This window comes from Nyctereutes procyonoides, unplaced genomic scaffold (assembly GCF_905146905.1).
Source record: "Nyctereutes procyonoides isolate TBG_1078 unplaced genomic scaffold, NYPRO_anot_genome, whole genome shotgun sequence".
Taxonomy (NCBI): domain Eukaryota; kingdom Metazoa; phylum Chordata; class Mammalia; order Carnivora; family Canidae; genus Nyctereutes; species Nyctereutes procyonoides.
Window position 1 is genome coordinate 20567288 of NW_026575044.1, and position 25412 is coordinate 20592699.

At 36.2% G+C, this 25412-nt stretch overlaps 1 protein-coding gene across 1 annotated transcript in view; it reads left to right on the forward strand.

Moving 5' to 3' along the window:
* RIT2 (Ras like without CAAX 2) overlaps window positions 1–25412 on the forward strand; it is a 390267-nt gene that overhangs the window by 58084 nt on the left and 306771 nt on the right. Inside the window, exon 2 of the mRNA XM_055324206.1 lies at window positions 22753–22809. Coding sequence (XP_055180181.1) covers window positions 22753–22809 — 57 coding nt within the window. The remainder of the gene's footprint in view (window positions 1–22752; window positions 22810–25412) is intronic.

The window sequence follows — 25412 nt, forward strand, 5'->3', positions numbered from 1 at the left end:
TCTCTCTCATTTTCTCAAATAAAAAATAAAATATTTTAATAAATGAATGAACAAACAAATAAATAAATACTTGTTTTCTCTTTACATTTTTTTCTAGGAATGTTAAAAATGTTTCTAAAGAGAAACTCAAACATTACATTAAAGTATAAGTTAGAAATTTAGTTGGGTGGATTTTTTTTTTTGGTTTTCAGAAATATTAATTTTATTTATCCTGAGGAAAGTAGAGAGATCTGATAGAAATATACTAAAATTTTATTTATTAAACAAAGCATTTATTTTTAATTCCATAATTTGATATTATGTGCATTTGAGGTAGTAGTGAAATCTCCTGATGATAAGAAAGATAAGAATGGGGAGAAACAGGGATGCCTGAGTGGTTCAGTGGTTGAGTGTCTGCCTTTGGCTCGGGAGTGATCCTGGCGTCCTGGGATTGAGTCCCGTGTCAGGTTCCCTGCAGGGAGCCTGCTTCTCCCTCTGCCTATGTCTCTGTCTCTCTCATGAATAAATAAATAATCTTAAAAAAATAAAAGAATGGAAACAAGTGTGTGTGGAAGAGAGAAAAAGTGACGGGAAAGGGAAAGATGAAAATGAGAAAGGAAAACACATCAACATAATAGCCATGAATATATGACATAGAGACGCAGAGAAGAGAAGGCAGAAAAAAGGAAATGAGAAAGAAGCAAAACAGAGATCTGAAATTAGAGTTAGATACCTTGATGAAGCGAGCTTATCTATTGTTTTATTTTTATTTATTTATTTGTTTGTTGTTACTTTTTTGTATATTTTTAAATATTTTTTTATTTTTATTTTTTTATTTTTAAATATTTTTTATTGGAGTTCGATATGCCAACATAGAGCATAACACCCAGTGCTCATCCTATCAAGTGCTGCCCTCAGTGCCAATCACCCAGTCACCCCAATCCCCCACCCACCTCCCTTTCCACTACCCCTTGTTTGTTTCCCAGAGTTAGGAGTCTCTCATGTTCTGTCACCCTCACTGATATTTCCCACGCATTTACTCTCCTTTCCCCTTTATTCCCTTTCACTATTTTTTATGTTCCCCAAATGAATGAGACCATATAATGTTTGTCCTTCTCCGATTGACTTATTTCACTCAGCATAATACCCTCCAGTTCCATCCACGTTGAAGCAAATGGTGGGTATTTGTCATTTCTAATGGCTGAGTAATATTCCATTGTATACATAGACCACATCTTTATCCATTCATCTTTTGATGGACACTAAGGCTCCTTCCACAGTTTGGCTATTGTGGACACTGCTGCTAGAAACATCGGGGTGCAGGTGTCCTGCTGTTTCACTGCATCTGTATCTTTTGGGTAAATCTCCAGCAATGCAATTGCCGGGTTGTAGGGCAGTTCTATTTTTAACTCTTTGAGGAACCTCCATGCAGTTTTCCAGAGTGGCTGCACCAGTTCACATTCCCACCAACAGTGCAAGAGGGTTCCCCTTTCTCCACATCCTCTCCAACATTTGTGGTTTCCTATCTTGTTAATTTTCCCCATTCTCACCAGTGTGAGGTTGTATCTCATTGTGGTTTTGATTTGTATTTCCCTGATGGCAAGTGATGCAGAGCATTTTCTCATCTGCTTGTTGGCCATGTCTATGTCTTCCTCTGTGAGATTTCTGTTCATGTCTTTTGCCCTTTTCATGATTGGATTGTTTGTTTCTTTGCTGTTGCATTTAATAAGTTCTTTATAGATCTTGAGTACTAGGCCTTTATCTGATAGGTCATTTGCAAATATCTTCTCCCATTCTGTAGCTTGTCTTTTAGTTTTGTTGACTGTTTCTTTTGCTGTGCAGAAGCTTTTTATCTTGATGAAGTCCCAATAGTTCATTTTTGCTTTTGTTTCTTTTGCCTTTGTGGATGTATCTTGCAAGAAGTTACTGTGACCAAGTTCAAAAAGGGTGTTGCCTGTGTTCTCCTCTAGGATGTTGATGGATTCTTGTCTCACATTGAGATCTTTCATGCATTTTGAGTTTATCTTTGTGTATGGTGCAAGAGAATGGTCTTGTTTCATTCTTCTGCATGTGGCTGTCCAATTTTCCCAGCACCATTTATTGAAGAGACTGTCTTTCTTCCAGTGGATAGTCTTCCCTGCTTTGTCGAATATTAGTTGACCATAGAATTGAGGGCCCATTTCTGGGTTCTCTATTCTGTTCCATTGATCTATGTGTCTGTTTTTGTCCCAGTACCACACTATCTTGATGACCACAGCTTTGTAGTACAACCTGAAATCTGGCATTGTGATGCCCCCAGCTCTCGTTTTCTTTTTCAATATTCCCCTGGCTATTCGGGGTCTTTTCTGATTCCACACAAATCTTGAGATTATTTGTTCCAACTCTCTAAAGAATGTCCATGGTTTTTTGATAGGGATTGCATTAAATGTGTACATTTCCCTGGGTAGAATTGACATTTTCACAATATTCTTCCAATCTATGAGCATGGAATATTTTTTCCATCTCTTTGTGTCTTCCTCAATTTCTTTCAGAAGTGTTCTGTAGTTTTTAGGGTATAGATCCTTTACCTCTTTGGTTAGGTTTATTCCTAGGTATCTTATGCTTTTGGGTGCAATTGTAAATGGGATTGACTCCTTAATTTCTCTTTCTTCAGTTTCATTTTTAGTGGATAGAAATGCCACTGACTTCTGGGCATTGATTTTGTATCCTGCCATATTGCCAATTGCTGTATGAGTTCTAGCAATCTTGGGGTGGAGTCATTTGGGTTTTCTATGTACAGTATCATATACCTTAATATTTCCTGCAGAGCTGGTTTGGTGGTCACCTATTCTTTCAGTTTCTGCCTATCTTGGAAGCTCTTTATCTCTCCTTCTATTCTAAATGAGAGCCTTGCTGGATAGAGTATTCTTGGCTGTGTGTTCTTCTAATTTAGTGCCCTGTATATATCCTGCCAGCCCTTTCTAGCCTGCCAGGTCTCTGCGGAGAGATGTGCTGTTAATCTAATATTTCTCCCCATATAAGTTAGGGATCTCTTGTCTCTCACTGCTTTAAGGATTTTCTCTTTATCTTTGGAATTTGCAAGTTTCACTATTAAATGTTCGAGATGTTGAATGGTTTTTATTGGTTTTGGGGGGAACCTCTCTATCTCCTGTATCTGAATGCCTATTTCCGTCCCCAAATTAGGGAAGTTCTTAGCTATGATTTGTTCCAATATGCTTTCTGGCCCTCTGGCCCTTTCAGTGCTCTCTGGAACCCCAATTATATGTAGATTTTCCTTCGGAGGCTATCATTTACTTCCCTTAACCATTCCTCATGGTCTCTTTTTGTTTTTCCTCTTTTTTCCTCAGTTTGTTCCCTGCCATCAATTTGACTTCTATGTCACTCTTTCTTCCACCTCATTAACCCTCATCATTAGGACCTCTAGTTTGGATTGCATCTCATTTAGTTGATTTTTAGTTTCGGCCTGATTAGATCTAAATTCTACAGTCATGAAGTCTCTTGAATCCTTTATGCTTTTTTCCAGAGCCACCAGTAGCTTTTTTTTTTTTTAAAGATCTTATTTATTAATTCATGAAAGACACACAGAGAGAGAAAGAGAGGCAGAGACACAGGCAGAGGGAAAAGCAGGTTCCACACAAGGAGCCCAATGTAGGACTGGATCCCAGGACTCCAGCCCACGCACTGGGCTGAAGGCAGGCACTAAACCACTGAGCCACCCAGGGATTCCCCACCAGTAGCTTTATAATTGTTTTTCTGAATTGGCTTTTTGACATGGAATTGTAGTCCAAATTCTATAACTCTGTGGCAGTGAGTACTGTTTCTGATTCTTTTTGTGGTGAGTTCATCCTTCTAGTCTAGCCATTTTGTTCAGTGCAGAGTGAAACAGAAACTGCTTAAAATGATAGGAAGATGCTTTACACATTCTTCACCATACAGCCCCTAAGTCAAAGATATACGTACATGCAAGAAAACAGAGCAGCTCACTTTCTAAATCCCTGAAAAGCTGTTACTATAAAAAAGCTGTTATAAAGTGGTTTTCTCTGATCTTTATTTCTCTGATCTTTATTCTACCAATTCAACCTATCCCTCTGTTCTAATAATTTTCACCATCAATGTTTTCCATGTAAAACCATCAAATCTACCCAAGTTTTAGAAAAAACGTCTCAGTGGACTAATACATGTTGACAGGTGCATTCTAGGAGCTGATCTCACATTGGTTAAAAGACAGCATTCCAGAATCAGCCTGCCCATGTGCAGAGCCATGCTCCACCACTATGGCTGTGTGAAAAGTAGTATCTCAGTTTCTTCTCGCATAAAATAGGAAATAATGGTAGTAATAGCAGTACTTGTAGGAATGAGAGAATTAAATGAATTAAAGTGTCTAAAGTGTGCAGGGCAATGTCCATACATGCTAAATAAATCTACTGGATCATACAGGTATAATAAATAAATAAATAAATAAATAAATAAATAAATAAATAAATAAAGGGAGGGGACTGGGAGATGGTGGTGGTGATGAAGTTGTAGTGGAGGGGGAATGTAGTCTACCTGAGGGGTCCTAGAGGGTAAATCCTCTTGGTTCTGAGTATATTAAGTTCTGTATGTTAGAAGATGCTCAGTCCCAAGTTTATAAAAACAATACTTGTAGAGGGCCCCAACATTGAGCACCAAAATGTAAATGAGATAAGGGGGGGGAGCAGAATGGGAATGAAGAGAGAATATAATGTCACAGAATGAACCAGCACGGTTTACCACATGTTTCTGCGTGCATGCTGGTCATGTTTTAGAAGGTATTAACTTCCGCCATTGTAGAACAACATGAGGCAGAGAAAACAAACACAAAACAAAAAACATATATTGTATATCTCCCAGAATTAAGTTGAGTATGTAGAAGGGAATCTAGAAGTGGACAATATATCTAAGACCTGTAATTGTAGAAATATGAAAGTCAAAAAGGAAGAAACTTAAAAGTGAAGAGGTGGTAAAATATTGTAGTTAAGGTGGGAAAAGAGAAACTATTAGAAATTTATAGTCTGATATAAAAAACAAGTTGTACTGGAAAAAGAAAAAAAAAGGGGGGGGGGATGAGTACCCTCTAGCTCTATACACTGTAAATCCCTCGACTTTCCCTGGAGCTTTCCAGCCAGCGCTGCTGGGTCCAGAACTTGCTCTTCCCCTGTCCTTCCAGCTGGTCTTCTGGGGGAGCGGCCTGCTGTGCTGATTCTCAGGTGTGTGCACCTGGGGGAGCTTCCCCGCCCCCCCCCCGCCAGGTGCTGGGCTCAGTGGGAGCTGCTGACCCCGTGAGGCCCCTGTTCCCTGGGGCCCTGCCCCATCCCAGGCACAAGGGGACACCAGGAGGAACGACCACACTGGCGGTGGCCAGCTCCCCAGACCTGGAGTCAGCTCCCGCAGTAACTCCCGCTGCTCCTAGTCCTAGTCCGCACGGGTCTGGATGCTCCCGGGGCGGGGGCGCCGATCTGCACAGCTCGGGGCCCCTGGCAGGAGCGTCCTCGCTGTCCTGGGCCTTCCCCGCCTCCACCTGTCCCGGGGGGAGCGCAGGACCCTGGGCTGTGTCCCCCGCGCCCTGGGTCTGGGGCCTGCGCGGCTGGACTCGCGCTCCCGGGCCTCGGCTCCCGAAGGCGCAGGGCGCAGCCCCCTCCCCCGGAGCTTCTCCCGAGGCCCCGCCGGGGCGCTCCAGCCCTTTCCCGAGCTCGGCCGCGGGGTGTGGGGCGCTGTCCCCGGGCGCATCTCCTGTTAGTGACCCCGGGAGACTGGGGGCCCCGCTGCCCCTCCTGGGATCCCGCCTGAGCTCCCTGCGAGCCCCTTTCCGTCCGGGAGGAATCCGCGCGGATCTTTAACGTTCCCGCGTCTCTGGGCTGGGCTCTCCGGGCTGGAGGCTCTGGCCGCGGCCTCAGCCCGGCTCCTCGCGGGCCCTCCCCCACCTGATTCTTCTTTATTTTCCTCCCGCCATCCTACCTTGTTAGGAGCGAAAACCCTTCTCTCTCTAGCGTTCGGGCTGTTCTCGCTTTAAATCTCAGGTCGAATCCGTAGGTGTTCAGGGTGTTTTGAAGGTTATCTAGGTAAGTTGGTGGGGCCGGGTGACTTGGGGAGCCTACTCCTCCACCATCTTGCCCCCAAAGCCCTATTGTTTTATTTTTAATTAGAGGCTTTAAAATATTATTTGATATATGAATAATCATAGTTTTTTTCAACTGCCTTTATTTAACCAAGGCTGAGGTTTCATTCTAGATGAGTGGTACTCAAACATTTTGATCTTAAAACCATTTCATTCACTTGACAATTATTGAGGGCCCCCCAAATTTTTTATTTTATGGGTTATTTCTATTGATATGTAGCATATTATGAATTAAAACTAAAATTTTATAAAACTAAAGCAATGCATTAAAAAGTTATAGTAAATATTAATTTAAAAACATATTTCAAGAAATAACATTTTAAAAATATTTTATTTATTTATTTATTTATTTATTTATTTATTTATTTATTTATTTGAGAGAGAAAGAGAGAGAGAGAATGCACAGAGGGAGCATGTAAGGGAGAAGCAGACTCCTCACTGTGTAGAGAACCCCATGCAGGACTCGATCCAAGGAACCTGAGATTATGACCTGAGCTGAAGTCAGCCAACTAAGCCACCCAGGTGCCCCAAGAAATAATATTTTATACCCATATTTCCCAGAACAACAAAAAAATTTGAGGAGAATGACAGTATTTTACATATTTTTAAATTTCCAAAGATAGGGATCCCTGGGTGGCGCAGCGGTTTAGCGCCTGCCTTTGGCCCAGGGCGCGATCCTGGAGACCCAGGATCGAATCCCACATCGGGCTCCCGGTGCATGGAGCCTGCTTCTCCATCTGCCTATGTCTCTGCCTCTCTCTCTCTCTCTCTCTCTCTGTCTCTCTCTGTGACTATCATAAATAAATTAAAAAAAATAAAATTTCCAAAGATAATCTAGCTTAAAAGACAGGTGGAGTTACCTATCTGCTTCTGTATTCAATAAACTGCAGTATGTTGTTTTGGTCGTTTATGAAAAAAATTCAGTTTCATACAGATACGGAGATGGAAGATATAGAACTTCATTAACCCTTGCAAAAAGGCCTCTCAGATCCCTCAGTTCTTTGAATGTATTTTGAGAACCACTTCCGTAGACAAAATCAGCATGATTCAGTTCTGTAAATGTCAACAGAGCAAGCACCTGTGTTGTCTGCATCACTGTGCTTTTGGTCTCCTGACCCATCAGGTGTTTGAAAGCCTCTGAAGCCCCAGTTGCAGGCAGACTTCATTTCAGAGTTCTGTTGGGATGGAAGCATGTTTATCATGGAGGCTGGATGAGTGCTGAATCCAGCCAGTGGATTTATTCATGTCACCATCACAAATCCAGTATAAAAAATCAACCAGGAACATATTGAGATTTAATAGTGTAGTCACAATCTGCCCTAAACTGTGCATCTCCTTTAAATTTTATCTTGAGTCATAATTATGTAGACCTAATCCTAACCTCCATGTCATTTTTCATTTGAACAGATGTTGTACCAGGTCCAACTCATTCTATGCTTTTGTAACTGTAAAATTGATTATTCTAACTAAGATGTAAGACTTTTGCATTAATCTGTTACTTTTCATATTTCTGAGTTTGTTCCATCATTCTATCCTGTCAGGATTGCCCTAAATCTTCCTTCTGATACCTGGTCTATTAGCCTTTACTTTTTTTTTTTTTATTAGCCTTTACTTTTAGATTTATGTCATTTCGTATCTGTTGTGAAAAAAAAGTGTATAGCTTAAAATACTGTATAAACCAAAAGATGTCCTTAAAAGTATATAGCATATTTTAGAAAATGTGTAGTGTTATAAAGGTTGCTATAATTATTAGCATTATTAATGTAATGATGATCTGGGTGAGGCCACAGAAAAAGTGTGCCTCTTATTCAGTGTACCACCCATCTTCCCTTTCCAGAGCTTTTCTCCCTGGCTGAAGCATCTATTGTATCATGAAGGACTGACTATAAAAACTGATAGAAATTGATAATGTTTTAAGAAGAAAGTCCTGGAATCCAGAGTCATTTAAGGCATTAAAAGGAAACTTTCAGTTAGGAAGAAGGGAGCTATAATGGGGCAAGAGAAAATAATCCATACACTCCAATGTCCTTCTTGGTAAGGTAAGCAGCTAACTAGTGTAGGAGAGGAAAAATCTCTTCCTCTAGCCATCTTAGGTCCCCGAGTTGGAGCCCTGTAAGTTGGACTCACAACAGATTCATAAGAGAAAGCGTATACATTTATTTAAGTTTTACATGACATTGGAGTCTTCACAAGGAAATGAAGACCTGAAGAAGTGGGTAAGCCTAATTATTTTTATAGGTTGGAGGAAGAGTGGAAAGTTACAAAAAAATGTGATAGGACAAAAGGATACGACCTAAGGGTGGTAAATGGGGGAGCTGTAGGTGGGGGGACTTATTAAGGCCAGTTTGTTTTGATTCTCTCAGCATCCCTCCTTCTTCAACTCTTTTCCTCTAAGTATAGGAGGACAGCCTTCACATGAGGGCCTTATGACCTGCTTCAAGGGAGACTGAGAATCTTTCCTATACCTGCTGTTTCTCACATTCCTTCACTTTAATATTCAATATGCCACCATGCCATATTTTGGGGTAGTGTGTCCTAAACCTCATTAGCGGCCTATGACTTAGTCTTCAGAGTAGTACACAATTCCTAGAAATAAGATGGAGATTCATCAAACAAAGAAAAATTCTTAGCAAATATGAAAATATTATAGTACTATAAATCACAGGTATTTTATGCTTTGGGAATCTTCTTCCAAAGCTATGAAAGAAAAGCCTTCAGTCCCAAGATGTATGATGTCTATCGGTTACTAACATGTTGAAATGCCAAGAAATGCTTTGACTGCAGGATCAAGGTGTCAAGACAGAGTAAATTCTTACTGTGGCAAATAATAAGAATTTCAGATATAGACTAGATATTAACATCTATTATAGCTCCCATGGCAAACCAAATATATTCTAAAATCTGAGCACTTTAAGAGTTTCTGGTTACCATTACCCATTCACATGAATCAGACTCCAATAATTGTCTCCATTAATTATTATACTCTAAGAATAGAATTAGGGAGAAAGATATATTTACCTATGTTAGTACATGTATATACAGCATCAATAGTATTTAATTTACTTAAAGAGATGAAGTTTATCCTAAATGATAAAATACTTGGGAAATGACTGGTGAAAATGTCTATTTTTCTTCTTTGTTTCATTGAGTACAAAATAATCCGTCAGAATAGAGCAAAAAGGAATGACTGGTAATATTGAGTTTTAATATCCATCACTTCTTTTTGTGTCCCATCAATCATCCTTGAAAATCAGTCAGTGAAGATAAATAGAATTTTTAATGTCCTAGAAAGCACCATTTCTCTCTGTTGGCAGGTACTTTATGGGGAGAAGAAGAAAAGGGGAAGGGAAGGGAAGTACTCCATGGAAGAAGAAACCCTCAAGGAAATGGAGAACTGCAAGGTTGCCTCTCCCATTCATTACCCTGGTTTAGTGCCATTCCCCCAACCACATGGTGTTCGTTCGCTTGCTTGCTTGCTTTCTTTCTTTCTTTCTTTTCTTTCTTTTTCTTTCTTCTTCTTTCTTTTCTTTTTTTCTTTTTTCTTTTCTTTTCTTTCTTTCTTTTCTTTTCTTTCTTTTCTTTTCTTTTCTTTTCTCTTCTTTTCTTTCTTCCTTATATAGGTACCATCCTGAGCATGTGGGGCTTGACTCATGACCTTGAGATCAAAACATGAGCTAAGTTGAAGAGTCAGATGCTTACAAGACTGAGCCACCCAGGTGCCCTCAAATTATACCATTTTCTAATCTACTCCTTAACCTCCAGATCTCAAATCTTCCCTCTCAACCATCTTTATCCTATATCCACAGATGTATGGGCACAGGGAAATATATCAGACCTGCAATACATGTTTTAGAACTAAATGAAAATTTAAATTACATTCTCAGATTACCTGTCTGCCTTTGAACTATGATGGCTCTAGTCTAAGAATATAATAATTAGTAGAGAAAACCCAGATCTTGTGGGCATAGGTTTGGCATTCATCTGGGTTACTGAGCTTCTTGCATCCTCATATAAATGTGTCAAATTATACTTTTGATTTAGAAGGCACTAAATTCCCATTGCTGAATTCCACTTTCTAAATGCTGATTTTGTAAAAATTTAGAAACTTTAGTAGCCCTAGAAAGAACAGGAGGAAAAAAAAAAAAGAAAGAACAGGAGATGAGGAGAACCTTATCATGTTAGAGATGAACAGGAGACCCCCATTCATGTTAGAGATACATGAATTGGTGAAAAAGAATGGTGGCATCAGAGTCAAGATGACTGCTCTCACCTAATTTCTGAGTCAGTATTCTTTTCAGTCTGCCCAACAGTTTAAACTCTTCAGTATTAAAAGCTTCAAAGAAGAAAAGAAAAATCTTTGGATGTCTTTGTAAACTCCATAAAGACCCTCTTATATTGCTATTATTATTACCTCCATATTACCTTGACCTTAAAATGATCCTATTTATTCCTGTTTGGAGCATTCCAGGTTGAGAGCCACCTCAAGTACTCTACAGGATGGCCTGCCCTCCTTGAGAAATACCTCATGCTATGGCTTTTCATGAGGCTGTTTCTGACCCCTTGACTCAGTGCATTTTAGAAAATGTTTGTGACTGGGAGTTCTAGTGCAAAAATAAGAGAACTATGAACCATTTTCACCTTAGTTTAAATAAGGAGATAATTTTAGACTTATTCACTTATTTATCCATTCAAAAATAAAAATATTTCTCACATATCCATGCTATTATTCAGCAAATGGCCCACTCATGAGAGAACACACATTTTCAGTTAAGAGCGAGGAATTAGAGGAGCCTCAGTTAAGTGCTGACTTTTGATTTCAGCTCAGGTCATGATCTCAGGGTCGTGAGATCAAGCCTTGTGTGGAGCTCTGAGCTGGGCATGGTCATGCTTGAGATTCTTTCTCTCTCCCTCTTCCCTTCCCTAATCTCTCTCAAAAACCAAGAAAAATGAAACTGAGAGAGAGAGAGAAAGAAAGAGAAAGAGAGGGGAATTAATAAGAAGCAATTAGTACAATGGAAAGCTCTGGCTTTGGGGTGAGTTCTATGGCCCAACCAACTTAATTCCATGATAGATCTGTGACCCTGAGCAAGTTAATACAGATGTTAAAACATTTTTGTTATATTATTCCATAAAGGAATTTTGAAGGATTAAGTACTCAACTTGTACACTTTTTTAAAAGATTTTATTTGTGTATTTATGTATTTATTAAGAGCATGCAAGTGGGGAATGGGCAGATGGAGAGGGAGAGGGAGAGAATCTCAAACAGACTCCAGGCTTAGCATAGAGCTGGATACTGGGCTCCATCTCATGACCCTAAGACCATGACCTGAGCCAAAATCAAGAGTTGGATGCTTAACCGACTGAGCCACTCTGTGCCCTCAACTTGTATACTTTTAGATTGATATCTAAAAATTTCATCCTAAATTTAAATTTTTTATAGGATATAATTCTCAGCTTACTTTAAGTAATGATGTTTTAAATAATGATATATTTCTAATAAATATATCCATTGAGGCATAAAAGATATTCTCTTTTTAAAAACTACATGAACAAGTTTTCTAGTAGTTAAAAATGTGATATTGTTCCTATTCTTCCTGGGAATTATATTTCCATTAATTTTTTTCCACAGAAGTCCATCCTAATGTAACATATTTTTATATCTTAACATAATCCTATAATAATTTTATAATTTTACTTTTTCTATAGTAGTAGTTGTCACCATTAACAGACTGTTGATTTATATGCAAATGTGTGGCATTTTTATTTTTGTATCTCTCTCCAATTTTCCACCTTCTAGAATGTAAGACCCTAAAGGGCAGAAGTCCATTTTCCTAAATGCTGTGTCTGAAGCACCTGAAAGCAGGATGTGGCACATTATATAAAGCAGTGTCTGGTCCATAATAAATATTTTCGAATAGAATGAATGAGTACCAGGAAGGGAGCATAGGGAGTTCTAGTGAGGAGGAATGGGTTTTGATTTAAATTCATTGGTGAGAGAGCACCTCCCAAAGGAGGTCACATGTGTTTGATAATCTGAGACAGGCAAACCAAGCAGTTATCTGGGCATAGAGCATTTCAGCAAAAGAAATAGCACCAGCAAAGACTTCCCTGGAAAGGGTCATGGCTGGAGAGGCTTGAAAAACCCTCAAGAAGTGTATGGCTGGAACATATGACAATGACTCAATAGAAGACAAAATTAGAATAGAGATAACAGAACAGGATCCTAAATGGATGGAGAACAAATGATGGTAGTGAGAATAAAATGAAGATGTATTACAGAATGCTTAATCTGGATGCATTTTTAAGTTGTCTTTCTGTCTTCCTCTCATTTTGTAGATAAGAAAAATTACATAGAAAGTTTAAGTAATTTTATTAAGGTACCACAACAAACCAAGAGACAAATGGCAGTATGTCTTAGTGACCAGACCAGATTCCCGTCATCTTTCCTACTCCACTGACAGGCTTCAATATCCCAAAGGGAAAGCATTGACTTGTCAACCTCCATCTCTGTGTAATTAGATTATATCATCCAAAGTTTCAGTTCAGTACTTTCCATAAATATTAAACTCCTTTGGGGGTCAGGAAGCTGAGGAGAGTAATAATAAAGTAGTGTGATTTTATGCAATATTTTAATCTTTTAAAAAATTTGTAGAAAATTACTCCTTTCTATAAATTCCCTTTTTCATAACTGCTAGTCTCTGCCTTGGGGCAAATACCTCTGACATTCCAAGCAAGGTGATATATAATATTGTCAGATTTTTCATGTAGGTAAATTTGATGGTTTAATACTGAATTATGCAAAACAAGAAGCAGTTGATTTAAATTTAACTTTAAAATGAAAGAGTAAATTATTGAAATATCTGAATAATAAAATGGAAATTTAAATAAGGAACATATGCATGAAAAAAGAGGAGTCGAATCAAAATGGGTTTGTTTTTTAAAAAATGATTATATTTCATCTCTTACCATACTTTTGTATGAACATTGAAGATGCAATTGCCTATTATTTATTGTATGTATTTAATGAATATTTTATAAAGTCTAAGCAATCACTACATTTACATAACATATGTTAATGGGATGACCACTAGTAACAGAAAAGCGTCTTTGATACAAAATCCATCAGGCACTTCCTGATCTGTAGCTTAATATTAAGTTAATGTCCATTTCAATGGTGGGGAGAGGGGAAGTATCTTATTCGCTAGCAAAGGTCATCCGAAAACTGTAATAATCTTAGAAATCAAAAAGACAGAGTACAAGTCCACCAAATATTCTTTATTTCTATCCCTAATTACTCTTACTAAGATTACAATGTATGACTCAGTGTTTCTAATTTTTAAATGTCTACCTGTATGCACTCCACTCTTTCTTTGTATTTATAAAGCCAGTGAAAGACAAACTAATTTAAGGAGAAGTGCTGATGTGCATGAGTGTGACAAACCTCCCATCACTAACTCCTGTCCCAGATTTTTCATGATGACCACAGAATTAAGCTGAAAAATAAAACAAAACAAAACACCTTTACCCATCATTTCAGAAATACTCCTATCTAGAGAATTAATTTTAAAATGTGCAAAGTTATACGTAGATTTCCACCATGTAGACTGCTTCAACTTGTAAGAAGTGAAACAGGTGTGGATTTTTTTTTTGATAATTCCTTGAGGTGTTCACCTTTAAAGATGTTTTATTTTTGAAAAATGTAGAGGGATCCCAGGGTGGCGCAGCGGTTTGGTGCCTGCCTTTGGCCCAGGGCACAATCCTGGAGACCCGGGATCGAGTCCCACATCGGGCTCCTGGTGCATGGAGCCTGCTTCTCCCTCTGCCTGTGTCTCTGCCTCTCTCTCTCTCTCTCTCTCTCTCTCTGACTATCATAAATAAATAAATAAATAAATAAATAAATAAATAAATAAATAAATAATGTAGAAATATCTTTCATGGAAATTAGAAAGAAAAATAGTAACATTAAGACTTTAGTTTTTCAGGGAATGATTGATTATTCTTTGGGGGGGTGAAAAGGGTGACATTTTATTTTTCTTCATTTGACATTTTCACATTTCCTTCTGATGATCTTTTACTCCATATACTACAGATTACTATGTGTTCAACAAAATCCATTTCCTTTCTTTCCTGAAATACGTCTCAGCCTCATGGCCCCATAAGTATAATGAATTGATCTTTGACAAGGAAGTAAAGGCAATATAATGGAGCAAAGATAGGCTCTTTAATAAACAGTGCTGAAAAAAGTGGAGATTAACATACAAAAAAAATGATTCTTGACATAGACCTTATACAAATCAAAAATTAACTCAAAATAAATCATAGACATAAATGTAGAATAAAAACCTATAAAATCCTAGAAGATAAGAGAAAACAGAAGACCTTGGGTATGGCAATGTCTTTTGAGATTCAATATCTTGGCATAAGGCAGAAAAAAAATAAGAAGCTGGACTTTATTAAAATTAAAAACTTCTGGGCACCTAGGTGGCTCAGCGGTTGAGCATCTGCTTTTGGCTCAGATTGTGTTCCTGGGGCCTGGGATAGAGTCTCACATCGGGCTTCCCGTAGGGAGCCTGCTTCTCCCTCTGCCTATGTCTCTCATGAATAAATAAAATCTTAAAAAAAACTAAAAACGTCTCTTCTCCTAAAGACAATATCAAAAGAATTAGAAGAGAAGTTATAGACTAGGAGAAACTCTTTTCAAAAGACACATCTGATAAAAGACCTTTGCAGGAGCATCTGGGTGGTTCAATCAGTTAAACATCTGACTCTTTTTTTTTTTTTAAACATCTGACTCTTAATTTTCGCTCAGGTCATGATCTCAGGGCCATGTGTTTGAGCCCTGCGTGGACTATATGCTGGGTGTAGAGCCTGCTTAAGATTCTCTCTCCCTCTCCCTCTGCCCCTCCTTCCCACCCTTACTTGTGTGTTCTCTCTCTTAAAAAAAAAAAAAAAAAAAAGAAGAAGAAGAAGAAAAAAAAGAAGGAAGGAAGAAAGGAAGAAAGGGACATTCAAAATATACAACGAACTCATAAAACCTACAATAAGCAAACAAACAGCATGACTTAAAAATGGCTAAAGACTTTAGCAGATACCTTGCTGAAGAAAAAAATCTACATGGCAATTAAGCATATAAAAATGTGTGCCACATGATATGTCATCAGGGAAATATGAATTAAAACAACAAAGCACCATTCTATACCAATTAGAATGGTCAAAATCAAGACTATTGACAATACCAAATGTTGGCAAAGATATGGAGCTAAAGTTCAAATAAAGAAACTTTCATTCATTTCTGCTGGGAATGCAAAGTGGTACAGGCACTTTGGAGGAGAGTTTGGCAGTTTCTTAGAAAACTAAAACATATCTGATATAAACATATCTAGCAATCATATTTCTTGGTATCTATCCAAAGGAATTGAAAACAGGGCACCTGGGTGGCTCAGTGGTTGAGCAACTGCCTTTGGCTCAGGGAATGATCTTGGGGTCCTGGGATCAGGTCCCACATCGGGCTCCCTGCAGGGACCATGCTTCTCCCTCTGCCTATGTCTCTGCCTCTCTCTCTGTCTCTCATGAATAAATAAATAAAATATTCAAAAAAAAAAGAAAAGAAAACTTATAGCCACAAAAAAACCTGCAAATGATGTTTATAATAGCCTTCTTCACAATTACCAAAATTTGGAAGCAATGAAGATGTCCTTCAATAGGTGAATAAATAAGTAAACTATGGTATATCCAGACAGTGGAATATTATGTAGTGCTAAAACAAAATGAGCTATCAAGCCATGCAAAAACATGGAGGAACATAAGAATAGGTAGGTATGAATAACTAAACTTGCCTATTAAAAGAAAACAATTTCCAATTGCCTCTTGAACAATATCCAACACTATGTAGTATATAGTAAACCCACCTAAAATGAAATGATTTAAAAGCAAAATAATTAGCAAAGATAAACTAGGCAAATTAGAAACAAAGCAGTAATTATAATGTTGGTATCAGACAAAAAAAACAAAAATAACTACATGAGATGAGGAAAGACACTTTTTAAATAATAAAAGCCACAAACCACAGCAAAGATATTACTGGTAACAATACTTATACACCAAATAAGACTATAATTATCTATAATTCATGAACATATGCATCATTCTCAGCACAAAGAGCAGTGGACAAAATATAAGAATATGAAACAGTTAAAAATAATAAAGTAAATCTTATTGATATATGTACAAATACTACTTTCTTATCAATATATTTTGCTTTATTAAACACATTAATTATATTTTAAGGTCCCCCAAATATTTGTAAGTTACATAAAGTGCAGTTATTAGAAGTAATACTCTCTGATCACAAGGCAATAAAACTGAAATTAAAAATAAAATTAAAAAATCTCCACCAGCTGGAAATTGAAAAGAGCTTCCTACTTATCAACTCATACATGAAAGGAAAAATACAAGTAGAAATCATAAATTTCTGAAGAAGAATATAGAACTATATAGAAGATAGAAAGTAGAGATCAGAGGATAATTCATATCTACAATAAGTTTATCAACAAAATTTAAAAGAATAAAAATAAATGAATGAGTTAATGAAAAAAGTAAACCAAAGAAATAATAAAACAACCAGGGAAATAATACAGACAAAAGCAACAAAGGAAATAAAAGAAAATCCACAGATATTATTATTAATCATAGTAATCATAATGAAACAAGCATTAAAATCTTTTGAAAACAATCTACAAAATAGACAAACATAGCTACTTTAAACAAAGAAATAATGGAGACAGGAAAAAAATTATAAGGAGGAAACTGTACTAATAAAAAGGAAATTGAAAACAAACACAAGGCACACTTCTTTGAAAAGACTGAAAATCTAAATGGAAGAGTTGTTGGAATAATAGTTTCCTAAAACTGTGCCCAGCAGAGTTAGAAAACTTGAATAGATAAATATGCACAGAATAAGCAGAGAAAGATTACCAAGGAACTACTTCTATGAAAAAGACAACTGGCCTGGATGGTTTCATAGGTTCTACTAAACCTTCAAAAGCCATATGGTTCCAATGCTATATTGTTTCAGAGCATAGAAAATGAATGAAAATCTCCCAAATTATGTTATAAGGGAAACATAGGATTGATACTAATCCAGGTGAAGATAACCCAACAAAGAAAACATTACTTATGGATAGGAACTTGAAAATCCTAAATAACTTATTAGTATATTCTAATACCACATTAAGAAAAATAAGGCATTGTGACAAAATAGATTCAATTCTGGATGCAAATTTGGCTTAATATATGGATGGCTATTAAAATAAGTCATCAAAAAATGTTATCCATTAATGGTTTTCAGGAGAAAAATCATGTGATTATCTACATTATACTGAAAAAAAATCTTTGAAGAAGTAGAACTCTGATTCCTTATTGATTTCAAAAAAGCAGAAATCAATTACTACTTTCATAATATGATGAAATATGTAATATATCACAATACTAATGCCAGTACTTTACTGTGAAAATAAAAGTTGTTCCCACTGAGATCAAGAAAAAAGTCAAAATGATCATTGTCTGCAGTGCTATTTAATTCTTTCCTGGATAGATGAATTAACCAATGAATATTAACAAGATAAATTATGGAACAAGAAGCGGAAGCTGTTTCTATTTGTATATATATATTATAGAAACTCCTAAAATGTATGATAAAAATAGCTCAAATAATAAAATCCTTTAGGAAGGTAGAGAGTTTAAAATTAGCATATACAAATCAATAACCTTCATAAAAATAAATAATAACTACCCCAATGGCTCCCTTTGATTCAGAGATTCTGTGGTCCAATGCCAGTATTTATCTAATTCATACACACAAGTCTATATTGATCAAGGGCTCTAAGATACCTAAAGGGATACAACCGATTTTTGTGCTTGCTTCCCATCATGCCATCCCATTTCCTCCTTAGCATTCTTATTTCTGGCTGATGTACACAGCCTACAGCTGAGTTCAGTAATACTATCTCTGAGACAACTGCTAAATGTACACTGGCAATGATTTTGACTCTGAGTGAATCTCTGAATACAATAAACCTCTTTATATTGTCCAGAGTTTCAGTACTTTGTAGAATATTTCTTAACTATTTCAAATACATATTTATATACAAAAAAAACTCACAACAAGCCTGTCTCATTATTGAAAGACTTTTTTTTTTTGTAATCCCTGAAAAATGTTCTGACTTTGTTGATGCAGCAACTTTTCTAAAGTGTATGGAAAATATGAGATTGTTCCTCTTCAAAATTTTCCAAAGTGACTCATAATCTTTTACAGAACAACAAAATCATACAGAATAACTCTAGGATAATATTTGTGAAATTTATTTCTGGTAATATATTGCCCTCCTTTCCTAAGTCTTTCTGAACATATAATTTTTTCATGATTTCCAGGTGTATTTTTTGTCAACTGATCCATCAACCTGGTTCACACTCAAGTTTAGGAATTTTGTATACTACTCCTCAAGGGATACTTAAACAAACAAACAAACAACAAAACAAAACAAACAAACAAAACAGCCACTGGGTGGCTCAGTAGTATCTGCCTTTGACTCAGGGTGTGATCCTGGAGTCCTGGAATCAAGTCCCATGTCCGGCTCCCCACAGGGAGCCTGCTTCTCCTTCTGCCTATGTCTCTGTCTCTCTCTTTGTGTCTCTCATGAATAAATGGATAAAATCCTTAAAAATAAACCAAAATGCATAATAAGAAATGGGTATCTACACTGAATATTAGGAATGCCTGAGAGGTAGATGTGAGGTTGGGGTTTTTAGATGCTCTTAAATCACAATATTTATAGATGTCCTCTTTTTAACCAAGAAGACAGATTGACTTCTGAAATTTATTATTCGCTAGGACAATATCTCTTAATATTATGTACAGGTGGGCAACCCGGGTGGCTCAGCGGTTTAGCTCCGCCTTCAGCCTAGTGCGTGATCCTGGAGACCCCGGGTCGAGTCCCATGTCAGGCTTCCTGCATGGAGCCTGCTTCTCCCTCTGCCTGTGTCTCTGCCTCTCTCTCTCTCTCTCTGTGTCTCTCACGAATAAATAAATAAAATTTAAAAAATATATTGTGTACATGTATGTATAGGAAGGTATATTTGGGGAAGGCAGCAAAAACCTTCATTTTCATTAGATACTTAAAAACCAATGTATTAAGACATTATAAAGCCTTTGTATAGATACAATAAAATCTCTAAAAACAAAGGAGGAGCTATTATTGAGTTTCTGCCAGAATAGCTTTTTGGCAAAAGAAAGTAGAATCCCCAGATTTTAAGGATGTAAACCTGTATATTATAAAATAAATAAAATTTAGTCTCCAATACAATCAATAGATATTTAGCAGATTACTTATCTCCGACATTGAATTTGACATGTGTTTAGGCGAGATTTTTTAAAAATTGTTTGTTTTACATATCATCTTCGCAAATGGAACTGGCTCTTACATATCCCATCAGGCATCCACTTCGTAAAACACAAAAGAAACTTTTACAAATCAATCTTTCTAAAATTATCTTTTGAAGTTCTGGAACAAAGCTCAGCTGGCTCTCTTTTCTTTGGTTCTGTCTCAGTGGTAGGTCAGAGGATTTGAGAATTGAAGGACTTTTTCAATTATACAATAAGCAGCAGGTTTCCATGAAAGCACAAACTCCATCATCTACATATATGCTAGGTATTCTTATAAATAAGTGAAGAAGTAAATCTTTGATTCATTTATTTCTGATACTGGTTTTGTGATTCTCAAGTGTTATATCAAATATATATATCAGTTTTTAAAATGCTTATATATTCTTCCTTAAATTTGTCCCAAACTTCTTCACCTTTAAAATTCTTTCCAAGGTTTATAGAAATTAACTTAAACACTAGTTATGCACAGTGTTTTCTAATGCTTCTTGGGAATTTTGAGGACTATCATGTACTGGCTCCTGGTTGATGAAGAATTTAAATATGTTGATTGAATAGTATGACACTTGCGTGGAGAAATTATCATATTGCTAAAGAAAAGCAGAGCTGGACAGTAAAGTGGTGAAAATAGATTTCAGCAAAAAATATAATAGGGGAAAAAGAACTCCCTCAGTATAGAACTGGGCTCAATTCCAAATATAGGGACAAGTGGGAATGCATAGCCAAGGAGCAAGTTGGAAATTAGTGAATGGAAAATCAGGGGAGATTCTGGCTGAATAAACTTAATAGGATTCTTGCTGAAGGTCAGCCAAAGTAAACATGGCAGATGGAGATGAAGAACTTGATTAGATATCAAGGGTGACCATATATCAATGTGGAAAATTCTCTCTAAACTGACTTGGTAGGGTACTGCTAAAACTTAGCAAGCAGAGCATGGATGCCTGACAATCATGGCCTGGTTTAGAAGGAGGCTTCAGAGGAGCCTAATGAAGGTTTGGTCAAGGAGAGCCTTTGTTAGTATGATATTAAAATGAAGGAGAAGGTGAAGGCTGTGCTACACTACAGGATAAAGGCATGCTCATGAGTAGAACGTCCTTCCTTCTTTAAGTCTGAGAACACAGAGTAGCTGGGTTTGAGTAGTGGTAGAAGTCAAGCCTGAAGAGATGTAGTGAACCCATGAAGGACCACATTTATTCTTTATCCTGACAGTTGCTTACATATGAATAACTAGATTTTTTTTAAAAAAGATGATTCTGGTGTCACTGTGGAAGTTAATGGAAGTTAAAGAAAAGAGCTCCAGAGAAATCAATTTTAAGTCTATGACAACAGGGATTTAAAATAAAAGATTCTAAACTAGTGTAATATCACAATTAAGACATTTTGAAAGATATTTTGGAGGTAAAATAAAAATTCATGGAAACTACGGAAGATATGAGAGGGGAAATGTCCAAAGACATCTTCAAGATTTTAGCCTAGTAATTGATTATCATAAGGTGGATGATGAGGCTTTTGTCATTTAGTGAATAGGTACATATCTCTTCACTTTAAGTAGAGTGGGTAATCTCCTTTTAGTTCTAAAGTTACTAAGTCTGAGCTGTCTTTGAAATTTAGTTGATTGACTAGCCAAGCCAAAAGTTCATTGTGAGGCTAGGCCTCCAATCTCCACACTCTAGTTGGGAGTAAACCAGCCAGGCAGTAAGAGATAGAGGATACTGCTCTTTAAAAAGAGTTCTCTGTAAAAACTCACAAAAAAAAAAATCCAAATTTTCCTTGATGTCTACTTAATAAACATGTTGCTTTCAGTTTGTTTACCTGAAATATTTAACTCTTTAAGTCATCTGTAAGAAATGTTAATTTTCATTTCAAAAATTTGCCCTAAACTGTCAAATTAAGAAATACTTTCATATGAAGACTTCCTTTGTCAATGTAAAGACAGGAAGTCAACACTATTAAAGTGTAAACAGAAATTCTTTATCACTGGGTCAGGTTCTGTTTCTTTGCATTTCTCAGCAGGTTTAGTCTAGTGCCTTGTGCAGGTTTGCTGAATTTAACTGTCTTCTCTGTTTTAAACATTTGCTGGAGCGTGAACACATTGTTAAAAGAAACCAGAGCTGGACAGTAAAATGGTAAAAATAGATTTTATTCAGGAACTATTGCAATAAGGTTAAATAAGGTTAAAAATAGATTTTATTCAGGAACTATTGCAATAAGTTCCACTCATTATAGACCTCGACTCAACTGTAAACACAAGGAAAAGTGGAGATTTATGGGCAAGGAGTGGGGGGACAGACAATGGTGGATGGATAATTACTAACAGGAGTAGGGGAATTCTTACCAATCAGACTTAAAATGATTCTTGCTGAAGACAGTCCAGGGGGATCAAATATCATGAGTGGGAGTTTCTCACCAACTTGACTTAGGATTCTTGCTATCACTGGGCTATGCAGGTCTAGCAAGGGCAAAGGAAGGAAGAGAACTACTATATACAAGTCTTTTTCCAAGTTTCTTGCTTTATTCAGCATCCTATTTGTCTCCTAATAATGGACATTTACATGAGGAAACTATAATAGAAAAATTATGGATATTTTGTAAAATTATTGATTGGAAAAGAATGTGGAGAATTTGGAGGAAATATCCCCAAAAGTAATGAAAATTAATAAAAGGACCTAAGTAGCAAAATAAAAGTGACAAATAATTTTAATGAAAAAGCTGGCTAAGGATAAAAACTCATATAATCATCTACCTTTAATAACTAATAGAGCCTCAGAGATTATCTCCTTATTTTAAACATGAGGGAGATAAGTAAGTCCCAGAATATGTATAGAACCTTTAGTAAAAGGTTCTCAACCAATACCAACTTTTACACCAAGGCAAGCCAAGAAGGATTCTATAGCTACTTTATATTCTCATTATGCCAAGAGCCTTATTTTTACTACAATGTAATTTTTATTAAAATACACTTAAAATCTTGATATATTTATTCCAGAGAAGTATCTGACATTATTTTCTTTCTAGAAAACATTTTTTCTCCTCTAGAATTTTCTCTATCATTTGGTGGTTCATGTTGCATAATTAAACTAGTCACTCAGAGAAATAAGTCACTTACTAGATCTTATTAAAAGACTGATGAACTACATTGGTGAATAACTTATTGATGAATTGGTGAATTTTTATTAAATTGAATTTATTTTTTTTTCAGCAATGACAATGCAGTTTATTAGCCATCAGTTTCCTGATTATCACGACCCCACTATTGGTGAGTATGAGCCTCTTTTCTCTTTTAGACCAAATAAAGACAGTCTAAATAAGTGGCTGACAAATATCGTTGATGTTTATGGAGAATAAGAAATATGTTTACATTATGACCCAGTACGCATACACATAAATATAGAGCTTATAAGCTACCATAATACAAGCTTTGAGAAACAGTATTTGTCCCTACTTCTGACTGTGTACTCTCATATTTTTCATTCTATTCTATTTCTTCCTGATAAATGATGGCTGGAATACATTAAGTTGATTTCAGGATCCACTAATGGATATCTACCTGCATTTGAAAAGCTCTGCTCTGGATAATATAACTGATGTTGATTGTGTGCTTATTTGGTCATTTGCTCACTTAGCGTCTGGATCCAGTGTCTGGATCTTCTATTGCAGAATTGGTTAACAATGTTAATGATGCATTTGGAAAAGACTTTAGATATAGATATAAGTTTGTTCACCAGTCTCATCTGGTAAATGCGGAAACTGAGATCCAAAGAGTCAAAATATTGTTAGAGCCAAAAATCCAGGCATGTTTCATTCTTCCTATCCAATTTTCTTTTTATCATGCTAAGAGCAAAAATACTGCAACTGGGAACAAGTTTTCTTCCTCTCTCAAAGCAGAAAAGATGTTTTTAACATTGCTTTACTCCTGCAAAGAGCTACTCTGAAGGATCAGTTGGAAATTCCCAGAGTCTGCTATAGGACTTTTTGTCTAGAAACATATTACTGTTGAAAACACATCAAATGTTAATTCATGGGAGAAGGAAAACACATAGTTCTGGACCCCTCATGGCTGCTTGGTTGCCTAGATTGTGAGCAATTTTGACTATACACCTCATCCCTTATCCTCTTTATTCCCTTTGTCTGAGTATCTTCTACCATCACTTCCATGGGGTATGGTCCTCTAATTCCTATTTTGCTCATCAAGCAATTTTAATTCAAGGTCCTACTGTGTATATAAAATATTATTCTATATGTAATAGGATATAAGGTATCTGCCTGAATACTGCTGCTGAAATGAATAAAATGTACTCATTTTTAAATATCCCACAATTCAGCAAGACTTCATCAGTTAAACCAATTAGTAAGATTTCAGTGCAGGAAATTTATGCATTGTTAATCAGAAAGCACTTCCTCAAGGAGTTGAGTCTTATTTCTGAAGAGAAAATAATCACTTTGTAAAGTTTTAGAAGCAATCCTCTAAATCCATTTTCTAAATATCTTGCTTCTGGAATGCTGGTGACTTTGCATAACCCACTATGAATTACAGAAGAGGAGAAATCTCTAGTCTGGAAAATTCAACAGTATAATATATCATTTGTGAAATCACAAATTCACTCTGTTGTTCATTACTTTTCATCATCGTTTAAGCTTTCTATGCTTTGGTATTTGAAAAAGCTACCTTTGCTCACCAGCCTCTCCCATCTACAGCTTGAATAGGACAATATATGTGAATAAATTATAAATGGCTCTTTCAAGAGGAAGAAATAAGAAGAATATGATGATGATTTCTTTAGATTTCCATAAAGTACATCCATCATTTGAAATTAAGCTAACTGGACATTCTGCACTAACAGACAGCTAAAATTGTACCTTTATCTGGCTATAAATAAAATAGCTTTAAAGGAAGAAGTTTGAAAGTGGAGACACAGAGCACTTTATTACTATCAATTCGATTTCCCATCATTTTATGTCTTGTCTTTTCTAATGAAAATATTGGTTAATAATTTTCCATTGGTATCCTGTTTGAGGAAGGTAAAAATCCCAATAATTTACTTTTCATCTGCTCAAGCTACATAACTATAACTCAGTCTGGCTGATTTAATGGCCCCTCAAGGGGAAATTCATATTAGTACACTTTGAAATCATACAAATTAGAGAAGAATATGCCTATTAAGGATACTTATTTCACAATTTATATAGGAAATGAATATTTTTTCAATTCTGTGCAGATTTGTTTGTCATCCTACTGACTGAGGTTTTTGAAGAGCTTTTCTCTGAAATGTTTGAAGGATTTGCATGTTTTTTTTCTTCCTTACATTCATCTTAAAATTATTTTTCTTTCAAGTCTACATCAATTCTGAAAATTTAGATTCCCTTTAATAACTGACAAGAATTAGGGATATTATCTGATACCAATGAATGTTGTACCCAAAGGCATAATTGCTTTTCTTAAGTGACAACATTTTCAATCTTAGTAACCAATGGGTCTAGCATCTGCAAATCCACAGAAGATACCTATGAAAGGGATATTGAAAGGTATTGATTCTATTCTTTCATGAGAAGACTTCACTCAAAAATTAAATTAAGGAACTTAATTTAATTTAATTAGGTGCCAAATATGGATAAATTGAAGCTTTAATTCAATCTTTAAAATGAGTATCTCTAAGCATTAGACATTAAGTATGGTTTGATTTTTTTTCCATAGTAAAGTAATTATGGAATAATAAGAAATGTTTGACCAAAGTCCTGATGTTCAACCCTTCATAATAAACATACAATATTTTTTAATTAGTAATAAATCATTAGCAATAACTATTGCATGTAATTTGATCAGCAAAAAATTTAAATGCCTACATTGCCAGGCAATTTGCT